This window comes from Bos indicus x Bos taurus, chromosome 3 (assembly GCF_003369695.1).
Source record: "Bos indicus x Bos taurus breed Angus x Brahman F1 hybrid chromosome 3, Bos_hybrid_MaternalHap_v2.0, whole genome shotgun sequence".
Lineage (NCBI taxonomy): Eukaryota > Metazoa > Chordata > Mammalia > Artiodactyla > Bovidae > Bos > Bos indicus x Bos taurus.
The window spans coordinates 3,371,904-3,396,566 of NC_040078.1; the positions used below are offsets into that span (position 1 = coordinate 3,371,904).

Sequence of the window (24,663 nt, forward strand, 5' to 3'; positions counted from 1 at the left end):
CAGGTAGCTCCATGGGTGGGGCTTTGATCTGAGTCTTAATTCGGTCTGGGAAGGGAGAAAGGGAAATCGTGAGTGTTTGGGTTGAGCCACCCCCGACTTCTGCGCTTTTCCGTCTTCTAAGCAGCGCCTAGAGCAGGGCCAGGTGGGTGCACACTTGGCTGTTTTGTCGCTTCATCAGGGTCAGGTGGCCACAGTGCACAGAGCATGGGCTTTGGGCCAGGCAGTCTGGGCTCAGCAGCTGTGCTGTTTCTTGTCATCTTGTGAGCTGGTTACTTAGCCTCTCTGAGCATCACGAAAATGAGGTACCAATGGCCAACCGACTGAGTTGCTATGAGGATTACTCCCATTAGATGTGTCATGATGCTCGGCACACGGTAAGGCCTCAGGAGCGGTGGCTGCCTCTGTGCCTCTCTCCTTCACTGTGACAATGCTGCTAAACATTTCTTGGAAAGGCAGCTTCTCTTAAAGGAAAAAATGTAGCTTTGGGAGTCTGTGCTGCTGACCATTTGGGTAAACTGGTGTCACTGTAAAGTGTAGGACTGTAGTGATATTACAAGGTGAAGTGTGAGCGTAGCCCATAGACATACCCCAGTCCTGTTAGTTCTTGTCATTTTGTCTTGCGTTTCTCTCCATTTGATTCACTTTAATGTTGACTACTCCTCTGAACCAGCTTGTCGCTCTTCCAGGACAAATCTTTTAAATCTTCTATTTCCCAGATGCCTCCCCCCAGCACTTAATTTAGGGGCAGAGTAGGTGCTCATCAAACACATATGGCCCCCTTTCAGGGTGGGCTTCCTCAACCTTTAGATCCTACAGCAGCTGCACTAGCCTTGGTTCTACCCCATCCTTCTGAGCTTGAGAAATCGTGCTTGGGTTGGTTGAGCAGAAGAAGACCAACCTCTGAAATGACCACCAAACATTTTATTTATTTTACATTAATAGTACTTTACCATAATAGTAGGCTTTCATTTCTAAGACAGCTCTGAGGAATGGGAAGCGGAAGGCAAGACAGAAGGCGGGAGCCTGGGAAAGTTGCATCAGACAGCAGCTTCAGCCTCTGCAACTAAATCAGCTGAGGGAACCCATCATGGCCCGAGTCCACCCTGCTATGAAAAATCCGCCTGCTGACTTCCACCCTCTGCTCGTCCTCGTTCTCCGCCTCCTCCTCCTCCACCTCGTCCTCGCTCGACTTGCGGCAGGCGTTCTGGTAGAGCACGGCACACACGCCGGTCAGCCAGGCGGCCACGGTGCCCGCGCAGAAGATGCAGAAGCTGATGAGCAGCAGGAAGATGTAGTCCTGGAGATCTAGGTTCGTGATGCACATATACCGGAGCGGGTTCCCCACCTTCGTGATGGGCCATCCTGCCAGCTCTGTGGGCTCCACGCAAGTGGCATTTTGTTCATCTAAGAGGAAACACACAGCAGGCAGAGTGCTGAAACAGAACTCCTAGGCTTGTGAGGCCAACGGGGACCTGGAGTGATGGCATGGACACCGGCTACTCAAAGCGTGGTCTGAGGGCCAGCAGTACCGGCATGACAGGGACCCCGTGAGAAATGTGGAATCTCAGGCAGCACACCCAGGCCTCCTTGACTCAGAATCTGCATCTTAACAAGATCTCCAGGTGATCTCTGGGCATAGTAAGGTTTGAGACTGCACGTGGACTGCTTTTTGCCCCAGGCTTAGCTGCATTCAGGCAACTCACTCCAGTACTCTTGCCTGGAAAATTCCATGGACGGAGGAGCCTGGTAGGCTACAGTCCATGGGATCGCAAAGAGTCGGACATGACTGAGCAACTTCACTTCTAGCTGTGATCACATCACGTCCTAAAAATGACGTTTGCTTTTTAAGGCTCTTCAAGGAATGGGAGAGCACAGAAGGAGCTGGGATTTTGGAAACTTAAGCAAGATGGTCATGGAGTATTGACACTCCACAGAGCTCCATCAGTGTTTGGCATCTCTTACTCCCCTTCCTCGTCTTACCCCCACCTTCCCCTCCACCTGTCCCTTTCCCTTCTCCTGTGCCTGAGCCCAGCCAGGGATCACTAAGGCCACTCAAGGTCATCACACCCCACTTAGGAGGGACAGGATTCTCTGGAAATGCCTACTGTGTGTTCTCTACACCCTCAACCTGGAGAAATCAGGGACGAGCTCAGGGCAAAGGGACAGCCAATACGGGAAGCAGTTCTGCTTCCGTGATGCTGTTCGCATCACTCATGATTTACATGAGTCTCAGTCCTTTATAGCGGCTGACTCAGCTGCCTGGATCCTTCTCTGAGCACCTCCCCACACCAAGCACTGTGGACTTCAGTATATAATAGAAGGAAAAGTGGGTCATGGAGCCAGACAGACTAGAATTCAAACCCGCTGTCACTAATTTTGGAAACTTCAGCAGGATGTCTGATACTGTCTTGGAATCCCATTGCCTCATCCTATAAAGAATAACTGTATCCATGAAATTAAAAGACGCTTGCTCCTTGGAAGAAAAGTTATGACCAACCTAGACAGCACATTGAAAAGCAGAAACATTACTTTGCATACAAAGGTCCTTGTAGTCAAAGCTATGGTTTTTCCAGTAGTCGTGTATGGATGTGAGAGTTGGACTCTAAAGAAAGCTGAGCGCTGAAGAATTGATGCTTTTGAGCTATGGTGTTGGAGAAGACTCTTGAAGATTCCCTTGGACGGCAGGGAGATCCAACCAGTCAATCCTAAAGGAGATCAGTCCTGAATATTCATTGGAAGGACTGATGCTAAAGCTGAAACTCCAATCCTTTGACCACCTGATGTGAAGAGCTGACTCATTAGAAAAGACCCTGATGCTGGGAAAGATTGAAGGCTGGAGGAGACAGAGAATGAGATGGTTGGATGGGATCACTGACACAATGGACATGAGTTTGAGTAAGCTCCAGGAGTTGGTAATGAACAGGGAAGCCTGGAGTGCTGCAGTCCATGGGGTCGCAAAGAGTTGGACACGACTGAGCAACTGAACTGAACTGATAAAGAAGAACATCTATTCTCAGGGTAATAAAGAGGATTTAACCGGCACAGGTGAGCAGGTGAGCTACTGTACACAGCAGTGCACACAGTAACACTGTACACAAGAGCTGCACAGACTGCTCAGAGCTCTGTTGTCAGCCCTGCATTTCTCTAGCTCCATATACTCTGCCATGCTGATGCTGAGGTGCCTGTGTGCAGTGTCCAGGTGAAAATATCCAGCAAGCATTAGATAAATGAGTTTCCACTCAGGGCTGAGATTAGGGCTTAAGACAATTATGATCAGAGTCATAGTAGCAGCTGATATTTACCAAGTTCTGTCTACATGCTAAGTGATATGTAAATGCTATCTCATTTAATTCTTACAAGAATGTTGACACATTTTCATCCTTGTTTTTCACATCAGGAAACTGAGACTCAGAAAAGTTTCCTAACCTGAAGGTTCTGGATAAACTGCAGGATCTCAGCAGGGGACAGGAGACAGAAAACCTGGACTGAGCCATCTGAGCTTGTTTCGCAGAAGTAGGAGTCAGAGAGAGACTAATGCGGGGAGAAGCTTCCCCTACAACAGGGTAGGAACTCCAGGCTATGTAGTGGTAGTAGTGAAAGTTGCTCAGTTGTATCTGACTTTTTGGGACCCCATGGACTATATAGTCCATGGAATTCTCCAGGCCAGAATACTGGAGTGGGTAGCCTTTCTCTTCTCCAGGGGATCTTCCCAACTCAGGGATCAAACCCAGGTCTCCTGCATTGCAGGCAGATTCTTTACCAGCTGAGCCACAAGGGAAGCCCAGGCTATGTAAAGGCACTGATTTCCTTGGTGACCAAGGAAATGAGGGAAATCAGTTTGGACTAGAGCTAGAGGCAGGAGAAATAGGGAAAGGAATACAGAGGTGAGCTTACTGGGAGGCAGCTGGTTCTGGGTGACCGGAATGAGCTGTCCAGGCTGACCATTAGGTCCTCTCCAAACTGGACACCATTGCCTGCACCCTGGTTCCTGGTCAGTGCACCTACAGTGAACTTGTTGGTTACTTTCAGGAAGATGGCCTGATGTTTGTAATGCTACTGAGGACTCGCTGTTGGTTGAGGTTTTAGTCACAGGAGGAGGAAGCCAGCATGGGGCTGCCACATTGACTGTTTGCAAAGATTACAGAGGAAAGGAGAGGAAGAAGCCCCTCTCTAGAATGAGTGTGAGACAGAGGCTCTGTGGGTGACCCAGGCCAACTGGAGAGGAAAGGGCCCTTGGGCTTCCATCTCAGGGTGCTGTAAAGGGTCAGGAACGCAGTTATGTCTCAAGACCTCTCTCTAGTCAGCCTGGTTCAAGGACCTCTGGTGCTTTTCCAGGAGGCCCAAGCAGAGGCTGGTGAGGTGAGGGAAGACTCCGGCAATCTTCAGGAATTCTAGCAAGACAGGGCTTAGATCACCTGCCTAAGCTGCCAGAGACACCATGTGGGAATATACAAAGAAAGATGTATATGAGAAAGGAGAACATGGGACTCTGAGGGTCTGGAGTGTGCCCAATGGTGGGTGCAGAGGGGTTTATCTCATTCTATTTTTAAAAAGATTAGGCTTTCAAATCAGGGCTTGGGCGGCAGATATGAGACTAAACATTAAATGCGTTATTTCCCCATTTTGGAGCATTACCTTGAAAGGAGCAATTAGGCAGCGATTTTAATGCATTGTTAGGCTGCTTTTAAGTGAGGGATGTGGGTGGCTCTGTGGAGAGGGTTTCTCTACTGCTGCATTCTCTCTCCCCTCTTCATTACCTGTCACCGCCAAGGTGTGAGCGCTCCTCACCTCCCAGCACGTCTGTCTCCACCATAGCCAGCTCCCCAGCTCTGGACCGCTGCACACACTCCTGCCAGATTTCCCCTTCTGCAAGCTTGGCTCTTGCCAGTCACACTCTGGTTCAAAACCCCTGTCTGACTTCCCCCAGGGCTCAGGATAACATCCAGACCGCCTGGTGTTCAGAGCCCTCAGCGTTGCCCCGTTCTACCATTCCCACCTTACTTCTCAGTTCTCCCCGTAACTCACCCTTTATTCTAGTCAAATTAAACTCTCTTTGCTCCTTGGTTACCTCTCCCCCTTACCTACAGCTAGCTTTGTTACACTGCTCTTTTCGCATCAAATATCTCTTCCTCCAATTTTTGCATCATCAAGTCCTTCCTGTCCTTCAAGGTCTAATGTAAATGCATCTACTTCCAGGAACCCTTCCCCAGCCACTTCATCCTCCCAGTTCAGAGGATATATTGTGATTGTTCCCACTGTGGGCTCATCTGTTGCATTTCTTAGCATCATTCTTACTGCACCTATCACGTTCTGTCTTACTTGGTGGTTATTTGCTAGAAAAGCAAAGCATCAAAAAAAAAAATTTGAAAAAGCATATTTTTAAACAGATTTTTTTGATGTGACCACTTTTAAAGTCTTTATTGAACTTGTCACAGTATTGCTTCTGCTTCATGCTTTGGATTTTTGGCCACAGGAATGTGGGATCTTAGCTCCCTGACCAGGGACCAAAACTATAATCCCTGCAAGTGAAGTCTTAACCACTGGACCACTATGAAGGTCCTGCAAAAAGCATCTTTTCTCTCCTACAAGACAGACTTTTAGCTCCTGAAGGCATAATCCATGTCTGATCATTATCATTCTTGTTAATAAGAGCTATTATTCCTTGAATTACTTGATTTTTAATATTTGGGGATTTTCTAGCACTGCTTTCATTATTCAATTCCAGTTCAGTTCTACTGTAGTCAGAGGCATATTTTTCTGATTTCAGTCCTTTGAAGTTTATTAAGAATTTTCTTTATAATAGAGTCAGTTTTAGTAATTTTTGCATGTGCACTGAAAAAATGTATTGTCTTTGTTGAATACATTGTTCTATGTATGCCAATGAGTGTGCTTTTATACAGATTGTCTACATCTTTATTGACTTTTCATCTTTTTTGGCTTTTTGTTAACTTTATTGTCTCAGCTACTATTAGCCTACTTGTCGTCTGCTAGTTACTGGGATGGAGAAGGCGATGGCACCCCACTCCAGTACTCTTGCCTGGGAAATCCCATGGACGGAGGAGCCTGGTAGGCTGCAGTCTATGGTGTCGCTAGGAGTCCGACACGACTAAGCGACTTCACTTTCACTTTCATGCATTGGAGAAGGAAATGGCAGCCCACTCCAGTGTTCTTGCCTGGAGAATCCCAGGGACAGAGGAGCCTAGTGGGCTGCCCTCTATGGGGTCACACAGAGTTGGACACGACTGAAGCAACTTGGCAGCAGCAGCAGCAGTTACTGGGAAGTATGTTAAAATCACCAGTTATGGTTGTGCACTTGTCTACTTCTGCAAATAGTTCTGTTAAGTTTTGCTTACATATTTTGAAGCAATGTTCTTAAATACATATATAACTGTTAGTTCTTTCTGGTAGATTTACCCTTTTCTTTTGGTTAGTGTTTGTATTGCATATCTTTTCCCATCATTTTACTTTTAATCTTTCTGTGTTCCTATATTTAAGGTACGTTTAGTAAGCCGGATGCAGCTGGGCTTTGTTTTTCATTCAGTCTAGTAAACTGTATTTTAATCAGCCCATTAACATTTAATGTTAGACTGATATATTTGGATTAACTATTGTTTTCCATTTCTCCCACTTTTTTTAAATGATCCTAGCTCTCTATTATTTCATCTCTCTCTTCTTAAAAAATTTTTTCACTTTGTATTGAGGGATAGCCAATTAACAACATTGTGACAATTTCAGGTGAACAGCAAAGGGACTCAGCCAGACATACACATGTATCCATTCTCCCCCAAACTCCCCTCTCATTCAGGCTGTTAGGTAACATCAGGGTAAGTTCCATATGCTACACAATAGGTCCTTATTGGTTCATCTCTTCTTTAGCTTGTTAGTCATGCATTCTTCTAGTCTAGTATGATGACTTTAGGGTTTATGGACCTATCTGCTCATCTTGGAGTGTCTTATATGTTCTAGGCATCATATAAGGTGCTTCACGAAATTAAACTCTACTCTTGAGCACCCCACTGGGTGTGTGTGTTAGTTGCTCAGTCGTGTCTGACTTTTTGCGACTTTATGAATGGTACCCTCCCAGGCTCCTCTGTCCATGAAATTCTGCAGGCAAGAATACTGGAATGCGTTGCCATTCCCTTCTCCAGGGGATCTTCCCAATCCAGGGATCAAGCTTGGGTCCCCCACATTGCAGGCAGATTCTTTACCTTTTGAGACACCAGGAAAGTGCTCCACTAAGTAGTTTTAATTATTCCCAAGCTACAGGATGAATAAGTTGTTCATCAATTACTCCTTCTCTGGCTTTCTTGATCTCCTTGCCTCTGAGAAAAGGCTGCCAAGGCACTGTTGTATATGTTGTGCACTGCACAATCCCAGGGCTTTCATTCATATTACAAACAGGCAGTTAGGCCCCATATTATCCCTTCCTTAGCTCCACTTCATAGGTGCAGAGCATTTGCCCCAGTACAGTGCCTAGGTACAATTACAGGTATCATTAATGTTTAAATTCTCCCTGCAGATAGTTCCTAAGGAAACATAAACCACACACTTCTTTAGTTCCTCATGTGGCATATTGCTCACAAGTGGAAAACCTGTCTGCCAAAATCAACGCATGAAGGAAAAAGTTTCAGGGACCCAGAACCACACCTGGTAGCATAGCAACTGAGGAAGCCTTCCTTCAGAAAACCAGGTTGAACCTGGTGGCTTTATGAGGAACTGCTCTTTTTCTTAATCCACAAAAGTGACCACAGTTCTGCAGTCTGCATGGCTCTCCAGATGAGCAGGCTGCTTTGAGTTCCCTGGACAGTCTTGCTCAGGAACTGCCTGGGCTAAGGGGAGGAGGCCAGCCTCCAGCTGACGGCCATGTAATGGGAGAGGATACAATTTGCAGACTTCAGTTACATTGCAACTGCCCCTTGGAGAACAAATGCCAGTTTCTATCAGTCTAAGCACTTTGTGGTAAAAATTTCCACCTGGAACCTAGAGAAAGGCCCAGTTCCCCCATTTCTCCTTATTAGGCCCTAGCTTGCCTCAATATCATTGGATGTTCAGTACTTTGTCTTTTTTTTTTTTTGTCCAGCTAAATTATGTATTTATTGAGGAAGTGGATATCTGTCTGCTTCTGTCTGCTAGATTATGAACTCCATGAAGACATGGATTTGTGTTCACTATTGTGTCCCCAACATCTAGAGTACTGCTTAACACACACCAGAGCTCAAAGTATGTTTGTTGAGTGGATTAAATATTTTTTGTTATTAATGTCCCTTGGGGGCAGTGTTATTGACATAGGGCTTAATGGGAGGAAAGAGACCTTGGGGTGATAGAAGGCCATAGATGGGCAGCTAACCTCGTACCATCTCGGACTATTCTACATTAGGCTAATACCAATCCCTGCTTACCTTGTGAGAGTTTAGGGAGAATTCAGTGAGCTAAGGGATGTGAAGGCTTGGAGGAGGCAGGAACAGATGGTCTCCAGGACAAAATGAAGGGTAAGCCTTGAACTGTCTTCTGAGAGTGGAGAAGGAGATGAGGGTAAGTGCAGATGGAGATGGGGGGTGAGGATACAAGGGCTGCAGGCATGATATCAAAAGGTAGCTATTGTTTCGATCACTGCTTGAGAATTGTTTGAGAGCAGAGATCCTATTTGTTCACCTGTATATCCCTAGTGCAATGGCACCCTACTCCAGCACTCTTGCCTGGAAAATCCCATGGATGGAGGAGCCTGGTAGGCTGCAGTCCATGGGGTCTCGAAGAGTCAGACATGACCGAGCGACTTCACTTTCACTTTTCACTTTTATGCACTGGAGAAGGAAATGGCAATCCACTCCAGTGTTCTTGCCTGGAGAATCCCAGGGACGGGGCAGCCTGGTAGGCTGCCGTTTATGGGGTCGCACAGAGTTGGACACGACTGAAGGGACTTAGCAGCAGCAGCACACAATAGAGCCTTGATAAATATCTGTTGAATACATATAGGAGAAAATGTGTGGATTATTGGCCTAATCTCATACAGTTCAGTTCAGTTGCTCAGTTGTGTCTGACTCTTTGTGATCCCATGGACTGCAGCATGCCAGGCTGCCCTGTTCGTCACCAACTCCTGGAGCTTGCTCAAACTCATGTCCATCAACTCAAGATGCCATCCACCCATCTCATCCTCTGTCGTCCCCTTCTTTTCCTGCCTTCAACTTTTCCCAATATCAGGGTCTTTTCCAATGAATCAGTTTTTCATATCAGGCAGCCAAAGTACTAGAGCTTCAACTTTAGCATCAGTCCTTCCAGTGAATATTCAGGACTGATTTCCCTTAGGATTGACTGGTTTGATCTCCTTGCAGTCCAAGGGACTCTCAAGAGTCTTCTTCAACATCACAGTTCAAAAACATCAATTATTCAGGACTCAGCTTTCCTTATGGTCTAACTCTCATGTCCATACATCCATCCATATGGGAAAAACCATCTTTTTGACTATACAGATCTTTGCCTGTAAAGTAATGCCTCTGCTTTTTAATACACTGTTGCAAAGAGTCGGACATGACTGAGCGACTGAACTGAACTGAACTAGGTTTGTCATAGCTTTTCTTCCAAGGAACAAGCGTCTTTTAATTTCATAGCTGCAATCACCATCCCAGTGATTTTGGAGCCCAAGAAAATAAAGTCTGTCACTGTTTCCATTGTTTACCCATTTATACACCATGAAGTGATGGGACCAGATGCCATGATCTTCGTTTTTCAAAGCTGAGTTTTAAGCTGGCTTTTTCACTCTCCTCTTTCACTTTCATCAGGGGGCTCTCTAGTTCCTCTTCACTTTCTGCCATAAGGGTGGTGTCATCTAAATATCTGAGGTTATTGATATTTCTCCCTGCAATCTTGATTTCAGCTTGTACTTCAACCAGTCCAGCATTTTGCATGATGTACTCTGCATGTAAGTTAAATAAGCAAGGTGACAATATACAGCCTTGATGTACTCCTCTCCCAGTTTGGAACCAGTCCATTGTTCCATGTCCAGTTCTAACTGTTGCTTCTTGACCTCCATACAGATTTCTTAGGAGGCAGGTAAGATGGTCTGGTATTCCCATCTCTTGAAGAATTTTCCACAGTTTGTTGTGATCCACACAATTCAAAGGCTTTAGCATAGTCAATGAAGCACAGGTGGATGCTTTTCTGGAACTCTCTTGCTTTTTCTATGATCCAGCAGATGTTGGCAATTTGATCTCTGATTCCTCTGCCTTTTCTAAATCCAGCTTGAACATCTGGAAGTTCTCAGTTCACATACTGTTGAAGCCTGGCTTGGAGAATTTTGAGCATTACATTGCTAGCATCTGAAATGAGTGCAATTGTGCAGTAGTTTGAGCATTCTTTGGCATTGCCTTCTTTGGGATTGGAATAAAAAGTGACCTTTTCTAGTCCTGTGGCCACTGCTGAGTTTTCCAAATTTGCTGGCATATTGAGTGGAACACTTTAACAGCATCATCTTTAAGGATTTGAAATAGCTCAGCTGGATTCTCATACAGCAGTTCTTTAAAACTCATGTTTTTGGCTTTGCTGTGCAGGACTTGTTTCTGATGGAATTTGAAGGGAACACTATTATATTCTGCTGTACTATGAATGGGGCTTCCCTGGTGGCTCAGCAGTAAAGAATCTGCGTGCAATGCAGGAGACCTGGGTTTGATCCCTGAGTCTGGAAGATCCCCAGGAAGAGGGTGTGGCAACCCATTCTAGTACTCTTGCTTGGAGAATCCATGGACAGAGGAGCCTGGCAGGTGGCAGTCCACAGAGCTGCATGGAGTTGGACATGACTGAAGTGATTAAGCAGCAGCAGCATACTATGAATGGCTCAGAGAAGACTCCCTAGAGGGGAACCTGGATTGCACCATATGCAGCCCAGCACAACCAAAGCCAACTGGCCAACAAGGCCCCTTCTTAGACCCTCATGCATGGTCCTGTGAGTATTTCTAGTTCTGACATTGGCTCCTACTTTTGCCTCCCTAGAGCTCCTTTCTCTCCTCACCCAAATGTCTTCCCTTGATGGAAGCCAGGCTTTAGCAAACTATAATCTGTGGGCCAAATCCATCCTGTGGCATGTTTTTGTATTGATAAATAAAGTTTTATTGGAACACAGCCATGACCATTCATTAATGTAGTTTCTATGGCTGCTTTTATGCTACAGAGACAGAGTAGTCACAACAAAGACCCACAAAGCTTAAAATATTTACTCGTCCTTTTTTTTTAATTTTTTTAATTGAAGGGTAATTGCTTTACAGAATTTTGTTGTTTTCTGTCAATCAACAGGAATCAGCCATAGGTAGAAAGTGTGTGCTGACTCCTGGTCTAAAGCATCCTTGGCTTTGGATGATTTGGGCTTGGGCAATACAGTTCTTATAACAATTTTTCCCCTTGCATGAAGAGTTCATATTTTGGTAAGGTTTAAGCCTGATTCATAGACCATTGGAACACTACAGGAACAAACCTTGAAGTCTATCGAGTTCAGCCTGATTATTCCTGTGCTTTAAAGTTGCTTAGACTACAGAACTGGTCTTTTGTATGAGCAGTTGTAGATGAGCACAGTTTACAGGTAGAAAGACCCCTTTTCTTCATGACATTTCTCAGATGCTTCTCAGTGCCCAGAATTCTGTCAGCAGGAGCTTCACTTCACTGATAAAATAAGGCTTAAAGTGTAAAGTCCTCTGGAAAAGAAGCCAAAGACTTAAGCCCTCCCATGTGGAACGCCTGCTACTGACTTTCTGTAGCAGGTTATGATGGGGGGAGAGGAGCCAACTGCATATCAGATCTGGGGATGGTACCAGGCAGTTCTGGGAAGCTAATTTGTAAACCAAACAAAGTTGGCTCTCAGTTTGGCCTAGAGCTGGACCTTGTGAATAACTACCCATCTTCTTGGAAAAACTCAGATAGTGGACAGTTATTGTCCTCATGGGTAAGAGGCAATTTAGAAAAGCTCAGTGGTGGAAGGGCAACACCATTCACCAGTTGCCCAGGCAGAGTCTTGGGAGTCCTTGCTGCCTCTCTCACATCCCATAATTCAAGCCATGAGCCAGCCCTGTTAGTCTGACCTTCACAGTATACCCCGATTCTAACCTTCTCTGGACCATTACCTGGGGCCAAGCCACTGTTCCCTGCTGCCTGAAAACTGAGGCAGCCTCTTAACTCAGGTCCCCGCTTTCCCAGCTCTCCATCTAGCACTGGGAGGCAGCTGTACATCATAGATCGTGTCTCTTCTCCACTTAAAACCCTTTCATAACTTCCTGTCACATTTGGAATGAAATCGAAAGCTTCTCCATGACCTCCAGGTCCTATGTGATCTGGCCTTTGATTTTTAACCTCATCTCTTACCTTGGCTCCACTCCTCTTCAGCCATACTCACCTTCTACTACATCGAACTTATTCCACCCTAGGGTCTTTGCACTTGCTCTTGTCTTTGTTTAGAAAGCCCACACTCTGTGTCATGTTTCCTTTGCCGATCCCCTCACTTTATTCAGTTTTCTGCACTCCTTAATTTATCCTTTGATATGTTCAGTTCAGTTCGGTTGCTCAGTCGTGTCCAACTCTCTGCGATCCCATGAATTGCAGCACGCCAGGCCTTCCTGTCCATCACCAACTCCCGGAGTTCACTCAGACTCACGTCCATTGAGTCAGTGATGCCATCCAGCCATCTCATCCTCTGTCGTCCCCTTCTCCTCCTGCCCCCAATCCCTCCCAGCATCAGAGTCTTTTCCAATGAGTCAACTCTTTGCATGAGGTGGCCAAAGTAGGAGTTTCAGCTTCAGCATCATTCCCTCCAAAGAAATCCCAGGGCTGATCTCCTTCAGAATGGACTGGTTGGATCTCCTTGCAGTCCCTGTGATCCTCTCATGCTAAGCATCATTTGTTTGGTTTTCATGATCACCAGTGAGCTGATGATTTACAAACATATATTTTATCTTCTATTCTGAATTTCAGGTCAAAACATCCAAAAGCCTCCTGTCTCACAAAGAGCTCCCGCTCAACACATTCAAGACAGGACTTGGCTTCTCCCCAAGCCCCTTTACTACTTTCTTCTCTCAGTGGAGCCCCCACAGCTGTCCAAGCCAAAGCCTTGGGAATTACACTTGATTTTTCCTTTCCTTTATTTTCCACATCTCATTGACTTTTTTATTCACTCAAATATTTTTTGAGAACTTTCTTTGTGTCTGAAGATTCAGACCTGCTCTTGGATCTTGTAGACCTTCCTGTCTATTAGAGAATACAAATGTTAAAGAACACAGACCTGTTAATTACTTAGAATTGTGCCTGGAGTCACAAAGGGAGTGCAGGGGACTCTGAGAAGGTCTAGTTCAGTCCCAGGTCCTGTTGTGTCTGCCTTCTGAACAGTTTCTTCTGGCCTATCTGTACCTCTTCAATTCATGCCTCTGCTGTAGACTGCCAGCCTCTCTTGTCTGAATGCCCACAGAAGCCTCCTAGTTCTGTATTCATCTTTCCTGCCTTCCAAAACTTCTCAGGATACATTGCATGTTCCCTAGAAAATCATTCAAAGGCCCTAGATGGCCAACCGCCCGTTTCTCTTTTCTAGCCGCATCCACACTTTGTTGGATTTCTTTCAGGTTGGGGAATTCTTCATTTCTAGAGGTGAAGAAACTGAGGTTGGCTGCTTTGGCGGCCTTACACTGCCTCCTTCCAGGGGCCTGAATGGTATTGGGTGACCAGAGGGGCCATGCATAGCGGTCTGGCATTTCTGAGTTTGAGGGGGCTTTAGATCACCTACTCTCAGGGATTCCAACTGGGCTGAGTTAGAGAGTGTATGAGAATCACACAAGGTCCTTCCCAAACTGAACAAGCTTGCCCCCTCCATCCCTTCTCAAGTTTTCTGGATCGTTTGGGGATCACTGCCCCAGTTGCAGCCCTCTCAGCGGCTTCATTGCCCTCGGGAGGCTGCTTCTCCGGCTCTCAGCAGAAGGGAGCCACAGGGCCAGGGTGAGGTGGGAGAGACACGCTAGCAGAGCAGTTGACAGCCTTGGCAATGTCTGCTGCCCAGCTGTTCCCGCTTTTGGTGTCTGGTCTTTATTGCAATCTCCCTGATGGAGGAGATGGGTTAGCATTAATAGTGGAAGGGTGTGAAGACCTGAATTCATTCTGGAAATCTAAGTTTTGGCACAGTTGTAGATGACTTTGTACTTGGTGGGTTGAAATGGGGCCATTATCCTATTACAGCAGCCTGGAATACAGGATAAAATAGCCTCAGAATGAAACTAAGATGTTCTCTGTTCAAAATGCCCTCTAAATGGCTTAGACCTGAAGCAGTGCATGACCCAGCCCATCTGCTTCCTGCAGATGTCCCCAGGTGGCTTTATCCCCCTGCCTTGGTGGCACTCCTGCCTAGAGTCCTTTTTTTGACTTGTGGACCCCACCATTGGACTAAGCAGGATGGTCCAAGGACTGTAATTTAAGGGCTGACTCAGACAGACCTTCTGTCCTGAAACTACCCCCATGTCTATGCTAGTAGCCTGTCCCTTTCTGTGTTCTCTCTGGTTCTGTTTGTTCCCTGTCACATTGCAAATGCCCCTTGAGGGAGACATATCAAAACATTATTAGCCACCAGCATCACATCCAGTGTGTTAGTCGCCCAGTCACGTCTGACTCTTTATGACCCCATTGACTGTAGCCCCCCAGGCTCCTCATCCATGGCATTTTCCAGGCAAGAATACTGCAGTGGGTTGCCATTTCCTTCTCCACAGGATCTTCCCAATCCAGGGATTGAACCTGGGTCTTCTGCATTGCAGGCAGACTCTTTATTATCTGAGCCATCAGGGAAGCCCCCAACATCTCAGTGTAAATCAATTTATTCACTAGTTGAAGCAGCCACTGTAGAGCTAGAATCCAGGTCATTGTCATTGGGCTTCTCATAGACCCTGCCCCAAGCTAACTGGGTCATCATCTCTGGACAGGGAGCCTGGGCTTCTTGTGCTCATTGGAGTTTGAGAACTGCTGGTTGAGCAGGCCAGGCCTGGGAGGAAAATTCAAGGCACTGAGTCCCTGGAGGGTGGAGGCATTGTTCTAGCCAGCAGAGGGTGTTTAAGACAGGAGGTGAGAGAATGCAGAAGTTACAGGTTGCATTTCCTAATTGTGTGACCACAGTACTCATCTAGGAACATCTGTACCTCAACACTAACCCATTGTGTACTTGCCCATTTGGGACCCTGTCTGCTGACCACTGCTCTCCTCTTCCTCCATCTAAGTGCATCTTTTATTTCTATTTAGGTCCAACTAGAAGGAGTCTTATAGAATGTCTACTCCTGTTTCCTTATTTCAGAGACAAGTGAGACTCAGAGAGAAAATGACTTGCCACCCAAATCATACATTGACATGATTGAGATCAGAACTCCTGGCTTTCAACTGCATTTTCCCTCTCTTGTATCCCTAGATTTGTCTTATTAAAGACAGGATTTATGACTTCTTTCCCTGTGATAAAGCACCCCAACATAAAAAAAAAAAAAGAATGTTAAGCATATAATAAACATACAATATCTGTTTCAAAGTTGAATGGACAGTGATGTACCTGATAGTAAGGAAATATCATGGCATGGGGGAAACACTTAACTTGGATGTTAGAAGATCTCCATCCTGGACTGGACTCTATAACCACTTACCTGCTGCTGCTGCTAAGTCGCTTCAGTCGTGTCCGACTCTGTGCGACCCAAGAGACGGCAGCCCACCAGGCTCCCCTGTCCCTGGGATTCTCCAGGCAAGAACACTGGAGTGGGTTGCCATTTCCTTCTCCAATGCATGAAAGTGAAAAGTGAAAGTGAAGCCGCTCAGTCGTGTCGGACTCTTAGCAACCCCATGGATTGCAGCCTACCAGGCTCCTCCGTCCATGGTATTTTCCAGGAAGAGTACTGGAGTGGGGTGCCATTGCCTTCTCCAGCCACTTACCTGAGAGGGGGCTAAATTATAAAGTTCCAGCTTAAGTATCTTATATTAAAGGCTTCCCTGACCAGTCATAAATATGGCTATTTAAATGAATTGAAATGACATAAAATTAAAAATTTGGTCCTCAGTTCCACTAACCCTATTTCAAGAGTTTAATCGCCACATGTGGCTAGTGGATACTGTGTTGGACAGCACAGATTTAGACCATTTCTGCTGCTGCAGAAGGTTTTGTTGGACAGCGCTAGACCAATGTGGAGGCAGGGTGCAGGGATGTAGGAAGCCAGACTTGTTCTGTCCAGGAGCTTAGAGCTGCATGAGTTTTTGAGAGCATCTTCAGAGGCATTCAACTCTGTCCTGCTGGGGAGCGCTATCCTGGGAAGAGCTCAATTTCCACGCTCACCTTCAAATAGCATTAATGACTGGAAGATTACAGTTCTGGCCAGGAATTAGTCTTCCTATTTGCTGACTTGAGCCAAAAAGAAAATGCAATCTGTGAATCTGTTTTAACTCTGTATTGACCAGAGCATCCGAGGAACAAGCACACTTCAACTCACTTCTATTTCTGCTATGATTTTTGTCTTTGGAAACTGAATACATGAACTCTTTGAGAACTGGACAGTTTCCAGTGCATCTGGTGAGTCTATCATTGAGGGTTTCCTTTAATGAAGACTTTTGGTAACAGCACCAAATCTCTGGTCAGTAAGGGAAAGTTTTGATGCTCCTATTAGCTGTAGCCTTGTGATGAAGCAAGGTGAATAAAACATTCAACCTCCTCTACAGTTCCTCTGAGGGGGCAAGCAGCAGTATGACATAGGGGGAGAACACATTATTACCCTCATGTCTTTTAAGACCACTCCATGTCTTTTTTGGATCTTGGCTTCCTTCAGGGTTCCCCACTGTTTCAGAGTTAATCTTAGTTAATTGTATTTCCTATGAAATCACTCTTTCCTCTGATATGAAAGTTGATAAAAGATTGTTCAGTCGTCCAGTTGTGTCTGACTCTTTGTGACCACATGAACTGCAACACGCCAGGCCTCCCTGTCCTTTACCATCTCCTGGAGTTTGCCCAAGTTCATGTTCATTGCATCTGTGATGCCATCCAGCCATGTCATCCTCTGATGCCCTCTTTTCCTTCTGCCCTTGATCTTTCCCAGCATCAAGGACTTTTCCAATGAGTTGTCTATTCACATGTGAGTGAGTGAGTGAGTGAAGTCACTCAGTCGTGTCCGACTCTTTGTGACCCCATGGACTGTAGCCCCCCAGGCTCCTCCATCCGTGGGATTCTCCAGGTAAGAATGCTGGAGTGGGTGAGTTGACCAAAATACTGGAGTTTCATCTTTAGCATCAGTCCTTCCAGTGAATGTTCAGGGTTGATCTCCCTTAAGATTGACTTGTTTGATCTCCTTGATGTCCAAGGGACTTTCAGGAGTCTTCTCCAGCACCACAGTTCAAAGGCATCAAGGGGTACTTATATTATTTGCCCAGGAGTTTATGTATCTTTCACAACCCTCTTCAAGATTGGGGCACTTTGGGGGATCCATAAGGATACATCTCTAATGGCTAATGGTAGCCTGATGGTAGGCTGTGGATAGGGAGAGCCTGGGACAAAACTTCTATTCAGTACTCTTCAGATGACAAAATTACACCATGAAGGTGACTTCTTTCTCCCAGGGCCATGTCTACCCATTGGAGGTTGGAACTGACCTCGACTCCATCCCTCGAAAGATGCCTGCATGTCCATATGTGTTCCTGGAAGTTGGCTTGTCTTTAAGGTAGAACTTCAGTTCTAGACTCAGATGACTCAGGAAGAATCCCCTTACTGATGTTGGTCCAGCCCCGAGTCTCATGATCCAGTTGAGACCATGCCTTTATTTGAGATTTTTTTCCCCCCAGGGTCTGAATTCCTATATTCATAATTCATCCAATATCCAACTCCCTCCAGGATTCCCTCCCTCCTATTTTCTCAGGGATGAGTGTCCTGAGACCTGCTGCCCACCTTCTCATAGCCTATTTATATGCCCACATGCATTTGTACAGGCGTGTCTCCTGGACAAGGCACACTGTCCTCCAATACCACCGAGCCTTGCTGAAGTCCACTGCTTGCCCCATTGGCCACCTGACTGATAACTGGTGCTCTCTCCATTCCTTGCGCCTTTCCTACATCTGCCTACCATTCATTTATTGAATGTTTACTGCCTGCCATTCATTTATTGAATGTTTATGCTGTGCCAGTCTTAATGCTAAATGGAAGTTCATAAATGTTCTAATTTCATCCTTGTACCATCCCTGGGCAGTTGGGTCTATTATTAGACCTGTCTGAAAGATGAGGAAATTGAAGTGCAGAGAGGTTAAATGAATTATCTGATCTCCTACAGATACTAAGTGGCAGGGCTAGGAATATGATTCAGGTCTGTTTTGCTCCAGAACCTGAGCTCTTAACACTGGGCTTTCCTGCCTACATGGTGGCCATCCTTCACCACCCACAGCTGAGACTTTCCCAAGTGCTTGTTCTACCCCAAAAGGCACATGCTGCCTTCTTTGTCCTGCTCTGTCCGGTGAGTTTAGTTCTGGTGTCCCATTGCACCATGGGACACATATGTGCAGGTGACTCATAGTCACATGAGTCTCTGTACATACTCCCAGGCTTCTTGGCTAGTTGTCTCCATGAGCACTTGTTTGGGACATAATAAATATTTAAATGAATGAAAGGATGAGCTGAGTGGTGGCATGGAAGATCCCTACTTCACTGCAATGCTCTTCAAACGGTCTACATACTATAATTCTGCTGTCATACTGACCTCAATACAGCACTGCAGGCAAAATCTCCAGGAGTACGGTTTGGTATTCTCCCTGGGTCTAAAATGAAACCCATCTTTAAGTTTGATTCTCCTTTATAAACAACCAGGTTATTCAGCTCATTTCATAGAAATTTTCCTATATCCTGAAACTTGGGCACATGGGAAAGAGATGTGATACCATTCAAGAACATGTCGAAGATTACCATTTTGATAGAAAATGTGGTGTAATAGGTGGGCTGAAGGTTGAGAGTTCAACTAGAGTGTTTGTAAATAGCAAAGATACTTTCACCTAACAGAGGAATGAGTCATCATATGAGAGTCATGTAAAATAAATGTCTCCGTTATGTTGAGGTCTGGCTAAAGGACAAGTGGAGCATTCGGTGAATTCTACTGCGTGTGTTTTCAACTTTGTGTCTGTGTGTGTTTGTTCATGTGTTGGTGTGTATTTGTGCATTTTTACACATGTATGTGTGTCATGCATATGTAATACGTGGTCGAGAGTGTGAGTATGTATATATATGTATGTATGTCTGTGTAGATATAGTTTTGTGTTTGTATATGTGCATGTGTGTATATGTTCGCACATGTGTGTGTGTGTGTGTGTGTGTGTGTGTGTATGCATGGGAAGGGAGAACCAGACTGAATAAGGTGCAAAGGAGAGCAAACACTGAAGTTGGGTTTATTCTTTTAGAGTTTGGGTAGATTGGGGTGAAACCTTGGATTGGAAGGGAAGTGCAGGCATATTATAATGAGTCTATGATGGCTCGGGCTTATTATCCAATGAAAGTGATCTTGTGTGAGTTCCAAATGTAGACAAGACATAAAGGTGAAATATAGGTGCTGTGGCCCTATGCTTATGACATGACTTATATTTATTACTAAAGTGACTTATTGGATCATAGTTATATAATTTGAGGACTTAAGAGATAGCAGCCATATAGAAAAAGACTTGAATTTGAAATCAGGAAGTTCAAACCACTTTCCTGCCATTTAGTTGCTGTGTGACTTTGGGTGAACCAATCCATCTTATTAACCACAGGATAGGGTCAAAAATACCTATTCTAGCCTCTTTCCATAGTCTTAGGGCACAAAATCTAAGAGCTGGTATGAAACTCAAAGTAAAGAAAATGAAACTGCACATGTGAAAAACTTCAGTAGCTGCAAAACCTGATACAAAACTAAATTGTTCTATGCCTGGCTTGGGGTTCACTGATACCTTTAAGAGATAATAATAGTGAATTGGGGCAATGGGACTATATTTCTGCATGAAGTGATCTAACCAAACAGCAGAGGGAGATGAGCAGATTTGTAGTTTGCATGCGTGCGTGCGTGTGTGTGTGTGTGTGTGTATGTGTTGGGTGGGGGACTTCCACTGGACAATGGATGAAAAGATTTGTCTACCTCAAAAGACAGACTCTTCATTCATGAGAAGCTTATGAGCTTGACAAGATAGACACCAGCTTCTGATGTTTTTGAAAACATGTAGTGAAACAGATTCAGTTTATAATCCTGTCCAATCCTGGATGGAATTCAGTCAAAGAGTCCAAAGTAGTTAGTCTGAAAATTCTGAGAAGATACAACTTTAAAAGCTAAAATTCGGATTAAGGGAGATTACCTGGGAGGTGAAGTGAAAGGCTCTGGGACTGGGAAAGGAGCCAAGCTCCTTCACACTTTTCAGCAGGGGGTCCTCCTGGCAAATTGGCAATTTCTGCTCAAGAAAAATGTGTATGAATGGTGGGGAGGGAGCAAGAGAAGATGATGCTGGTCCACAGGCTAGTTACACAAACACTGACAGGGAGAATCCCATCTGGGAACCACATTTAATGTATGAGAATGATTAATATTAACCGTCTTTTAGAGAGCTTTCTAGAAACCACCACAGCACCAGTCTTGAGAAAAGCAGAAGACACCATCTCTGGAGAGGCAAGGCAAGCGACCCAAGAAACTGCTCCTGTATTCTTTTATGATTAGTACTGTTAAGAAAATGGTCTGACAAAGTTTCTTCCTTTCGATTGATTCTAACTTGAGTTGGCTTAGATGGTAAAGGGTCTGCCTGCAATGCAGGAAACCTGGGGTCAGGAGGATCCTCTGGAGAAGGAAATGGAACCCACTCCAGCATTCTTGCCTGGAGAATCCCATGGATGGAGGAGCCTGGCAGGCTACACCCCATGGGGTTGCAGAGTTGGACATGACTGAGTGACACACACAATTCGAGTTGAAGTACCTGGCAGCAGGGCCAGGTGCCTCAGGCACAAAATTTAAGGAGATACTTTCTCTTGGTGCCACCTTCAATTTTGTATCCTGGGAGCCCCAATTTTGCATCACTTGCCCCATCATAGTACAGCCCCTGCCTGGAAGACATTTAACGACAGACCCACTTAGAAAGCTAGGAGGCTTTTTTTACTTGCTGTCATCACCCAGTTCCTTCTCTCCCAGTGCCCCTTAAAAGCCTGGCATTTTGGTCAGGAATCTTTCTAGAATATTGCCACTTGGACTTAAGGGTGGAAACTTCAGCAGGACATTTGTGAAGCTGGTATATGAAATTATTTTCAAAAACACACACCCAGGGAAGGCAGAGAAGACATGGTTCTGACCGAGTTTAATTACATCAGTGGCTCCAAGCTTTCTGTGAGGGGCTCGTTATTTCACACTTATCCAAAGCTCTGCCTTCCCTGGGTCAACGTGATATTGGTGGTGTGGGGGAATTGAAGGATGAGAATGGGACAGTAAAGCCACTGAAAAGAAGGGATGAGGCACCAGAGTGCCCCAGGGACCATGGCAGAGCCATGGGGACAGTGGACAGAGTGGCAGCAACTGGCTTGGAACTCTACCAGGTAAGACTTGAGCGTCTGCCTGTGAGTTCGGAATCTCTCTGCTTGACACACTGGGCATTGGTGGCCCATTCTGCACTCATTCGTGCTGTTCTCACCTTCCGTGCATGTTAGCATCTGAACACAAAGGAGATATCCAAGCCTTCTCTTCTCCTCCCCCTCTCACTCATGTCTCAGTGGCTCAACTGTGCCTCCTCCATCTCTATTGATCTTTCCTTTCTATGCATCATACCATTGGATTTTCTCCTGGTTAGGAATGACTGAATTTACTTTTAGATCCTAGAAAAGTCAGTCACCAAATTAAACAGATTAAAATAATTTACCAAGGGAATTCAGTGTCCTTGTATTACTTTGTCATTTTGCAGTTATAGTACATTATCATTTCCACTCATATCATTTCACATTGAAAGGACACTCTCTATGTTTGGTAATATTATTGTCCCCACTTTATGGATCAAGAAACTGAGGCTCAGAGAAATCGAGACTTCCCCAACAGCAGCTGAGTAGTAAGGGCTGAGTATGGGAGCAGAACTCAGCTCTTTGGATAACTATTCTAGAACATTTTCTATTGATCCTTATTGCCTCTCCAGTCAACCCAAGGATGGATCCTGCAGAGCAATAAGAATGCTTTCAATCAGTTTTACCCAGATTTCTCTCCCGCACTAACCACCTTTTGACTTCACCTTTTCCGGAACCAGTTCCTCCTATGCCATCATATCCTCATCCCCACACGCAATCAAGCCCTCACCTGGATAGTTCAGATGGGACACTATTAAGTAGATGGTGAAGTCCAGGAAAAAGCAGTTGCATTTCCAGGGGTTTCCACTCAGATACAGGGTCTGGAGTGTTATGAGGTTTTGGAAGGCAGCTTCATCCAAGGTCTGCAAGCCAGTATTTCTGAGGTCCAGGTATCTCAAAGAGCTGGTGTTGGCAAAGGTGTACTTGTTAAGTGATAACAGATGAGGGTTGTTGGAGATATTCAGCTGCAGCAGGTTGCTGAGCATGGAGAAACTATACGGGGAGATGAAGGTTAGATTGTTGAAGCTGAGGTCAAGGTAGATGAGTCTGAAGACCCCGACAAAGGTATAATCCATCACCTCCTGAATCCTGTTCTTCTGGCAGTCCAAGTAAACAAGGTCACTGAGGAGTCCTAGATTCATCGCTGGCAAGAAACGGATCTTGTTATCATTCAGGTACAGCCTCCGGGTGTTCAGGGGTATATCAGAGGGGTATTCAGTTAACTGGATCCCTGTGCAGATCACTTCTTGGTCTTGACATTGACAATTATTTGGACACTTTGACCCCGATACCAGTACCATTCCGAAGGAAAAGAGTAACCACCCCGGCCTAGGGCCTGAAGCGAGGGACATAGTAAGTCGCGGCGACTACCCTCCTTCCACTTTCCAGCGGGCGCTATCCCTCTGATCAGAAGGCTGCGAGGGGCGGGGTGGGGCGGGGGAAGGGCACTGGAAAGAACTGTAACACTCTAGCTTTGTGCAAAGCAATTTTCCATTACAGAAGAAGTGAACAGAAGTTGAAGCGCCAAGCCGGGTGCCCCACCACCCGGCTTGGTGGCTCTGCTGGTTGCTCACTCCCAGACTGCTGCTGGAAGCCTGCCTGCTTGCCTGCGTTTGCAAGTGAAGGGGAGCCAGGGGAGAGCCACATGACAATGAGGTTGCCAGTTGACACCTTTGTGATGTCAGCAGCTTCCGGAGACTGCCCGGGGGAGGGAGGGAGAGTCCTGACTCTCCTTCTGGGTTGTGTGGGGGTGTTTTGTGTAACTTGGTAAGCTGGCTGTCCTTGGGGGAGTGGGGGCCTGAAGCATAGGAGTAGGGGGGAAGCTCCTTATCAGCTCCCCATGGAGGTGCAGTGGATTAGACTAGATCGAACCCCCTAATCTGCAGGCCATAGCGGGATCACAGAAATCTCCAATGCAACTCCCTTTTTTACTGATGTGAAAAGTGACCTGTTTGAGGTCGGTTCTCACCATGGGTCTCTTCCGTGGGTATTGAGTTTGGCTAGGTGCCATTTTTGGGGGTGTTGTCAGAAAATGGGAAAGGGGCAGGAAGCAGGTGGGCTTCTCTGAAATGAGGCAAGGGAGGTTCCCTGATAAGGTTGTATTCCCAGTTTACTTTCATACAACTCTGTCTGCATTTGGAATATATATGTGTACTAGAATTAAAAGCCTTTTGAGCAAGTATAAATAATCCCCCTGAAACAAAACCCAAATGTATAAAAAAAATCTGAATGCAATGATACGAACTTTTCTTACCATTTATATTTATATTCTAAAATAGGGTGTCACTAATACTCTAGTATGAGTTTATATCCATTAGTTACTTGAGGGGTGATGGTAGGGGCTCTTTAAAAGGGAGGGATGGAGAGCCTGAAGTTTAAGAGTTAAGATGTATCATCCACTCTACAGAAGAAGGCACACTGGGCAGAAACAAAGAAAGCATCTCAGGAATTAAAATTTTTATTTTGGAGAAGAAGGAATCTCATTCTTTAAAACATTCATGTATAACATAGCTTGAATATTAATAAAGCAATGAAATCTATATTTAGCTTAGAACAGTGCCTGGCACCTGGTATGTAATAAATATTTATTGAATGAATGATGCGTGAATGGCTCTGATGGTCTGCTTCCTTTTCTTGTTTCTCTGCCAAGAGAGAAATTAATAAACTCAAGTGGATCTGTGGCTGGTTAGCTAATGCTTGATTGTGTTTACTTACTCAGCATTTCCGGGGTGACTGGCCATGAATTAAGATGATGACTTTGGTGTGTTTACTGAATTGAAAGTGACCTTATTTAAGCAGAAATTTCAAACACTTAAAATAATGACCCAGATGATAATTGTACTAATTGAGGCAGGAGTTTATTGATAGAAGCATCACCCTCTCCTTATAATTAAAAAAATAAATTCCTGGCTAGATTTTACATGATTGCCCAGGAGAGGAATTTGGTACATGAAATCTACGGAGAAGAACTAATTTCCAAAGTGGTTGTTTCTTTTGGGGGCTGGGGCAAAGGTGTAGCTTGATGGTGGTGTGTGGTGGGGATGCTTTCTTCAGCTGGGGCTGTGTGTGTTGTGTTTCCTTTTAATGGGAGATGATCGCTGAGT

At 45.3% G+C, this 24,663-nt stretch overlaps 1 protein-coding gene across 1 annotated transcript; it reads right to left on the bottom strand.

Annotated features, from left to right (window-relative positions):
• Positions 1-872: 872 nt before the first annotated feature.
• LRRC52 (leucine rich repeat containing 52) lies at positions 873-22,955 on the bottom strand. The gene is made up of 2 exons (XM_027538279.1): positions 22,290-22,955; positions 873-1,404 (listed from the first exon to the last, which is right to left on the bottom strand). Exons 1-2 carry the CDS (start codon positions 22,909-22,911, stop codon positions 1,064-1,066), a joined length of 963 nt encoding a protein of 320 aa, XP_027394080.1. The 5' UTR covers positions 22,912-22,955; the 3' UTR covers positions 873-1,063.
• Between the last annotated feature and the right edge of the window lie 1,708 nt (positions 22,956-24,663).

Excerpts from the sequence above, each read along its gene's own strand:
- LRRC52 (XM_027538279.1), bottom strand. The coding sequence starts at position 22,911 with ATGTCCCTCGCTTCAGGCCCTAGGCCGGGGTGGTTACTCTTTTCCTTC. Across the intron at positions 1,405-22,289 it reads GTCCCATCTGAACTATCCAG|ATGAACAAAATGCCACTTGC; the intron begins GTGAGGGCTTGA and ends GTTTCCTCTTAG.